This window comes from Zophobas morio, unplaced genomic scaffold (assembly GCF_036711695.1).
Source record: "Zophobas morio isolate AGI-343-1 ecotype UQ-CSIRO unplaced genomic scaffold, CSIRO_AGI_Zmor_V1 ptg000314l, whole genome shotgun sequence".
Classification (NCBI taxonomy): Eukaryota; Metazoa; Arthropoda; class Insecta; order Coleoptera; family Tenebrionidae; genus Zophobas; species Zophobas morio.
This window is the reverse complement of record NW_026972418.1, coordinates 201,754-210,101: the sequence shown is the minus strand read 5'-3', so window position 1 is coordinate 210,101 and position 8,348 is coordinate 201,754. Positions and strand designations below refer to the sequence as shown.

The 8,348-nt window shown below is 29.6% G+C and overlaps 1 protein-coding gene across 1 annotated transcript; it reads right to left on the bottom strand.

The window, feature by feature from the left end:
• Nucleotides 1-434: 434 nt before the first annotated feature.
• On the bottom strand, nt 435-6,538 carry LOC135119897 (1-phosphatidylinositol 4,5-bisphosphate phosphodiesterase gamma-1-like). Its single transcript, XM_064044278.1, has 23 exons — nt 6,471-6,538; nt 6,090-6,217; nt 5,778-5,900; nt 5,574-5,676; nt 5,441-5,509; nt 5,302-5,376; nt 5,169-5,248; nt 4,139-4,301; nt 3,938-4,021; nt 3,809-3,877; nt 3,657-3,758; nt 3,519-3,597; nt 3,352-3,455; nt 2,930-3,077; nt 2,727-2,846; nt 2,543-2,629; nt 2,440-2,491; nt 2,279-2,390; nt 2,052-2,219; nt 1,788-1,899; nt 1,558-1,691; nt 1,440-1,468; nt 435-604 (listed from the first exon to the last, which is right to left on the bottom strand). The coding sequence occupies exons 1-23, from the start codon at nt 6,471-6,473 to the stop codon at nt 517-519; spliced, it is 2,232 nt and encodes a 743-aa protein (XP_063900348.1). The 5' UTR covers nt 6,474-6,538; the 3' UTR covers nt 435-516.
• Between the last annotated feature and the right edge of the window lie 1,810 nt (nt 6,539-8,348).

Below are 8,348 nucleotides of genomic sequence, written 5' to 3'. Positions count from 1 at the left end.
TGAACACTATAAGAAATACAAATTTCGAATATTAGTGAGTTCAAAAAGTGGCAAGGAAGCTCCTAAAACTAACAAGTTTATTACACGAAATTAAAAGGATAGTAATGATACATTAACACCTAATAGGATATATGTATTACCCGGTATTTATACAATTAATTTATGTATTACTTTTTCTTTAAATGAATGGTGCCTGATAAGCAGGTTTAAAAAAATAATATTTATTACCCGGTATTTATACAAATAATTTGTATTACTTTTTCTATAATGAATGGTGCCTGGTAAGCAGGTTTAAAATAATAATAATGAAAGCAGAAAATTTCAGAAGGACACAATAAAGTTTAAGAATATTACTATTAGTTTAATCAAGCGATTGAGTAAGCATGCAAGTATAATAATATAAGTTTGAGCACTTTTCATGGAGAATTGCTTTACACTTGTAACAACTGAGATGCTTAGACTTTGTCCAGATTATTTTTTTGCAGTGGTCACAGTTCTGCGGGGTAAATGTGGTCTTCAGTTCGAAGAGATGACCAGTGAAGGGCGCGAGGGCAGGCTGGTGTTGCACTTCTTCTTGACTTCCTTCGCTTTTCTTAAGAGCTGTCTGTCTTTCGCACGCGATGGAGTTTTATTAAAAAGTTTTAACAGTCGTTGTATAAAAATAATATTTATTTTATAAATTCCGTAGAAGTCTTAAATATTTAATTTAGTTCAACTCTTTTTAATAATTAAAAATTGTTTTCTTTATTAATTGACATGTACTTAGAACTAATATTATGAAGCTATATTTTTATTATAACGTTAAAATTGATAAAGCTATACGGTACTACGTATCTAGAAGTTAGAAATTAAATCAGATGGAAAATGATATAAATTTATGTAATCAGCAATATCATCAAGCTACAGTTTTATAAACACAAATAAATATTAAATATAAGCTTATAGATTTAATAAAATAGATAGTTAACTATTATAGTAACAAAATTTTGGACAATTATACCGTGTAATAACTAATTTAATAATATATGTATATTTTTATTAATAAAAACCAATAATAACATAAACATGTGGATACTAAATAGTAATATTTACAGAGAAAATATTTTTTGTTTAAAAAGTTTTAGTGGCCCACAAAGTGTATAAAAAAATTGAAGGCGTTGAAGATTTACTAAATTATTTTTAAAGTAACAACTTTACTTTGTTGGCGGGTTTGAAATACTAGTGCAAATGTGTATTATAAAACAGCCAGTTAACATAATGTATAATATTAATTTTGTTTTGAAAGTTTGTTAACTGTTATTATTTGTTACTTTTTAATATTTTTTTTTAATTGTATATATTAATATAATAAAACTTGTATTATTATTCTGTTTTAGTAATAAAAGTTTAACAAGTGGTTAGAAGTAATATACAAAAAATCCAGAATTTAGAGAAGGTACCTTTTTTCCGGATCGAATTCGTCAGGAACCTAAAAATATAATTATTTAATAATTTTAAAATTATTGCTACAACTAATTTCATTAACATCAACAAAAAAAATATTGAAAGTGCGTTTACTAGAAAGTCTTTATCTGCGCTGATATTAGCGCTCCGGTGAGAGTGAGGCAACATTTTAATGACTATTTTCACCAGTAAGCACGAAACTAGAAGCATGCGTCCATAGGCGTCCGCCAATCGAACAGACCTGTATCCTTAATAATATAAGCACAGCATTAATAATAATAATAATAATAATAATAATAATAATAATAATAATAATAATAATAATAATAATAATAATAAAAGACCTTTACTAATGCAGGTTAGCGGCAAGGACGACTGGCCTATAAATGTGGCCCCGCCAAAGGAATTAATCGAATAAACAGAGAGTCTTAATATTGTGGATTCGGGAGCAATTACCTTTTTAATAATAATATATACTGCAAAATAAGTAACTTGATACATATAAATACTTATTTTATTAGTGTATTATTTATAAAAAAATTATTAATATATGAAAGTACAAATAAATATTAGGCAAGAATAATAGAATAAGAAGAACAGGAAATTGCCTTAAAAGATATTTTGCAGGGGGCAAATAGAGGGCTATGGTGTAGTACATCCCTGTAGATATCAATAGTTTTCTTATGATTTATTCCGGCGGGCCCAAAAACTTCCACTTGAATAAACTTTTTGAGACAATCAAATCGCTCGTTCACCACGTGGTTTTCATACAAAAACTTGATGCAATTGTATAAATCCAGTATCACTCTTTAAACTCTAGTGGTTGGTCGTTTACCTCAATTTCTAAGATAAAAGGTTGGGGAAGCTGCGAGGGTTCGCCAAGTTTATTGGATCGTAGCAGTTTCGGAGGGCAGCGGTTTCGCATGAAATGCGGTTTCAGCACGTAACTTATTTATTTATAATTATATCATTATTATTTTGTTAACCTCAATATACCCGCAATTCCCATTATCGCGAAACTTTCCTCTGTAGAGTTGCATAAAAGTATCTTTAGAGATACAATCAACAATGAAATAACTAACCAAGAAAAGACATGTACCGGAAAGATGATAATTCATAGCAACATACTGAATCCCACAATTCCAAAACGGAACGGGATTAAAGTTTGAATAGTTGATACGCAACGCTAATAAAATATATATGATTATAACACAAAATATAATGAAGCCTTACTTATAATACTTTATAAACTTATAAACAAGTTTTAACATTATATATCCCACCTGAAGGATAAACGTACACCGTGCGATCTATATTATAAGAGACAAGTTCTTCGGGGTCCAAGTGGATGCTTCTAACAGCCTTGTGTTCGGGAAGCAGAATAGTGTCAAAATGCTGAACGTCTAATATTATTATGGTACATTAAGCGTAGATCTTCTCTCATATTATACTAAAAGAGAAAATAGGTGATCTCCACGTGGCGAACCCAAAATTTTGTCGGTGGAGAGTAGCCTTGAGGAGCCCATAAGTTTTTCCAGCGACGAGGATAACGCGTTGTGCTCTTCCCTTGGAACCAGTTCTGAAGGTTTCCGAGCATGAATGGTCGAAAATGCTTCCAACCAATCGTTTGCCAGCTATTTTTTGATATAAAATTTCAAATATACTTTTCATAATTATTACTCTATATAGTTTACATTAAAAGTATATATCAATTATATATCAATTAGTTATAATATACAATTGATTTTATTTAAAATCCTATGATATTATAATTTTTCAAATAAGCAACTTTAAAGTTAACTAAGTATAAAATGGCTTTCATCCCTAATAGACCTAAAATTAAATTCCTTGAATATATTTTTATAATACATTTTAAAGTTAAAATTATGTATATGTATAAAGCTATACCAATTTTCTGTTACGGGTGCTTGCTAGAACAAACCGAGTAGAAAGAAAAACCTCTAATTTCGGATTAGAAAAAGAGAGCTGAAGTTCATAGGCGCTAATTTTTTCTACAAGAGGGTAATTAAATGTAAACAGAAATAATAATATTGATTAAGAGTTATAATAAGTACCAACAGATTTCAAACTTTCTAAGGAAAAGACAAACCGTCGCTCTCTGGACAGTTCCGGGATCTGCAAAGCTTCAGTATCCTACATAAGCCAAGGATTGCATTAAATACTTTGGAGCATTTTTAATGATAATAACACACGAGAAGGTCGACGCAGTAACTTGGGAAGAGCCCTGTTTGTCCCAACTGGCGCCCTTCCCACATGCCATTGGTATTCTTTTTCACCACAGCGACGGGGACATCCTTTATGCGTACGTAATCTCTACACTTTCAAAATGGGTACAAAAGGATACCTTAATAAGCCGTAATTCGTCTGGTCCTTGCGGTTCATAATGAAAGATGGCCACGTGATTATTAAAGTTCTTTTGATGGTTGAGGCCAATACATTTTTATAACTACTAGTGTTTTATAAAGGTACTAACTTGAGTTTCATTTGTTTCATTTTGCAATTGGGGGTAAACAGATAAGTAAAGATTGCTGTTAGGTAGTTGTTGTCGAGCGATCTCCTTTGGTTATAGTATAGTAAAGTAATAATTTTAAATATAAAAAATAGAATTTTCAGGTTACATAATAACTCTTATACCATTTAATGATATGGCGAATATACACAACAATGAAAGGACCTCTTCTGTAAGAAGGTGACATAACTTGGTACGGTTATATATGGAATGCTCTTTATAGAAGCACAAAAGGGCTTCCAGAGTTTCAAACTTTTGAAAACTTTTTTCCACGTGGACCATCCGGCCTTCAATAGCTAGTCGACAGCGTTTAATTTCCTTTCCGCTTCTTTTGATTGATAATAATATTACAAAAAATAAAAGCTCTAAGGTCTTTTTAAAATAATTAGTGACACTTCTTTTTCAAGTTTTCCTTATTATACTAATATACAAGGCTTTTCTTTGAAAAAAGGAGACTTATTTACGCATCAAATATTTACTTAAACAGTGTTTATTGTCCGCAACCATCAGTATATTAATTATTGTTTCTCTAGTAATTTTACTCTAAATTCCATATTTTACATACATAATACGTGCTTATTTATTTTAATTACCATTTAATTCAGTTCTTTATTTGAGAAGTAAATAAATGTACAGCAATTGCTTCTACACTTTAAAATATAGGGTCTTTCTATATATATTTGGTATGTTATGGCAAATTAGTTATTTTCGTTTTTATAAAATAGTAAAAAAAGAGTTTCATAATAATTAGTTTCATTAAGAAAACGATAACGCTTAATGTAAAACAATTACAGCATTAGTATTTCCTTATGAAACAATTATTACAGCTTAATTAGTGCAATTATATTTTTAATATTATAGAAGCAGTTAAATACTTTTAAATGCAAAATTACATCAGTATCCCGTAAATTAACCATTTTATTTCGTGCACCCACTTATAAAAAACATGTCTTAAGTAGTAATTAAAAATTTTTTATTTGTTCGATAGAGTCTAGAAATTTTCTGTTTTTAAAAGAGTAGATTACAAAAAATTTTTAATAAAAACTAACGAAGGCAAGTGCCTTCTTGTGTTACCTTTAAACCTCAAACTACCGAACCTCACTCTCGTGTTACCTACTCACTTAACTTAATGAATGTTCAACCCTCATCTCTTAATTTCTCGCTATTTCTATGAAAAAAGGAATAATATGAGGACCTAAAAGATAATGTAAAATGTTCCGTTAGTTGATCATAGCTGACTAAAAAACTTCCATCCAACCGGCTCTGATTGAGGATCTTTATAAAATGATAACATTAAAATAATAAAATTTTATAATAAGTATTATTACTTTTCCAAGTTCAGATGATTCTAAAAACCAACCAGATGGTGAATTTTCTTCAAATATTACATTTTTAAAAGGGTTCTTTTCGGGAAAAAAATACATTAATAGTTTTAATAAAATATGGAGAGGAACAGTAATTACTCACACAAACAATTGGTATTGAAAGCCTGCAAGTTTGAGCATCCTCAGCGAATATGTTGTTATCCTGATAGTACTAGTTAAAATCAAGTTAATAACTAAAAATATTGTTAGATAACTATTAGAATAGATAAACTTACTGCTATCAACTCAATAACTGAACTAAATTTTTCTTTTTCGGCTATAAAATACACCTTTTTGTTAACATCATAATATATTTTTAAATGTTTGGTAAAGCGGTCCCTAAAAAAAATTTAATTTACAATAAGTTCATAATTTTACCAAGACTGCTAATAACCACTGGTCGAAATGAAAAAGAACAAAAAAAAATAGGGAATTTTTACCAATACGTCAGTGCATAGGGCTCGCCCTGGCAATCACGCGGTCTTACCAAGAAGGCACCACACACACCTCTTGCCTCTGCAAGAGTAGAAGCCTCTTGGCGATCCACGTTGGGATGATACCAACTATATATTCATTAGTGTTAGTAAAGGCAAAAAATAAGAATTTTGTTTAAACTTGTCGATAAAAGGTATAACTTGCAGTTGTAAAGCTAACTTTCATAAAATATTTATATACTAATATTCACAAAGATAGCAAGAGCAAGTTTTCTTTTTTTTAAAATAAGTATATGAGGTCCAATTAAAATAGAAAACCATTGCGTAAAATGTTCTTCGTTACGTTCATGGGTATAAATACTTTCACTGTCTTCTTGGTTGTCATCACGTTCAAGTTGGATAATAATAAATTCTGTTTTGGTTAACACGCAGTAGAACTTTTCATACTAAATTAATAATAAAACTGGTACTAATTGCAAAAGAAACAATTATACAATCTTGAAATAAGATAAAAAAATAAATAGGGGAGTATAGAAGTTTGATAATGCAAGTGTGCCTTTATACATAAAAAATATATATCATTTTATATATTTTATAATTTCTTTAATAATGTTAATAATATAGAAATCTATTTAAATATATTGATTTAACTTGTATTTCATAAAAATTGTGAGTCTATTATAAATAATTCAAACAAACCATTGCAGTAGCTGCATCAAAGAGAGAAAGTTCCCCTTCTTTATAAATACGTCCAAATACATCGTTTAAAGTAGGAGCTTTCCAGTGCTCATTATCATTTATTTTAAAGTTCTTGAGTAATAATTATAGTTTAATGATTTCGTTTTAAAAGATCAAATAGGATAAGTGTTCAGGGAAAGTCGAAACCAACCTATAACACTAATTATATTACAACTGGATATATTAAAGTACTATATTGATACCATTAAGATTAATACTCTTTAAAAGTAAATCATTGTTATCGTAAGTCTCGTTAGGCTCTTAGTAGTATTGTGATAGAATATAAGATGTAAATATAAAGCTAAAGCACCTTTTAAACTACTTCAACCTAGCTAGTTCACATAAATTATATAAGTATAATGTCACACAACTTTTATGATTATTTTCCCCTTTAAATCTAATGGAGACAATGAAGTCCACGTAGTCGAAAAGGTAGCATCGAGATGTATTGAATCGGCAAAAAATTCCAATAGAATTCGAGCCATTAAATTTTGTTCGAGTTCGCTACAATGATTCTCGATGGAGAGGATCAGCGGAAAGTCGGAGGCAGCGAAGGCATAACGCTGAATGGTGGAAACAACATCCCGAAAAGTGCTCCAAGCACCTGGATGCCGTTTTGTTCTAACGATGGGGCAGGAGTGGCCATCCCAGCACTCAACTGCGAGTATAGAAAAGTTATAAACAAATTTTTCACTCCAGGACCTTAATATATTATTGGATTCATAAAAACGCACAATATGTACAGAAACCGAGGCCAAAATTTTAACAGAAACCTTCTTATATGCAAATAATTACTTTTGATGCAACGACAACCATCTTTTAGCACATTTATGATGCCTTCTAAAGTAGTTTCCTTGGAACCTTGAATTCTCGGAAAATATCTTAACGTAGTTTAAATTAGTTCGCATTAAATCCCAATCAAAACTTATAATAAATTTTAATATGCATAAAATTATATTACTGAAGGTACAAATAAGGCCCCTACTTACTCTAAAAGTTAAATTATAAACCATAAAGAAACATGCAAGTAAGGTGTTAGAGGAAGTTTTAACTGGCATAAAAATAGTGCACGCGAAAGTCATAGCAAAGATTTTGTTATGCACTTTCGAAAGCGATCTAAACAACTTTAATGTTATATATAAAGCTATGCGATGAAGTAGTAATATATTAATATATATATGAGTTCATTTCAAAATTATCGTTAAATTTTTTCTAGTAGAAGATAAGCTCTAAATTTATTTTAAATGCAGCTCATATTGTTAGCGCTATGCTAATTTCCAAGGTTGTCCCTTATAGTAATGCTGGGAAAGACGTTTTTAGATACAATTACTTTTTTCTTTGTCTAATATTCTTACTCTTAAGTATATTTTTAAACGCATTAGACCTGAGAACATAAATATTATTATAAATGAAAGTTGGATACAAATTCTAATAAATTATTCTATTTTCTGGCAAATATTTTTTTAAGCGCTAGAAAAAAGTTATTACGGCACAAGTCAAAAGGTTAATAACTTATTCATACTATAAAAAGACTTGGTCATATATACTAAGATTTTTGTTATAATATTACACTGGTAACGCATATTAGGAAAATATATTTTTTTGGCCGTATTAGATTTTTGTGCTCCCTAATATTTTTATAAATGTTTTTGATGGAAGTATACGAAGTGAAGTATGAAGAGGTTAATAATAAAGTGGTATACGAGCTTCCAATTAAAAAAAAATTCCACTGAAAAAAGTGCATATTTTTCGGAGGTGGAAAAAAGACTTGAAACTTTAAAAAACTAAATGAGAGGACGGCAACAAATTAGACTTACTGCGTTTTTATTAAAAGATAAC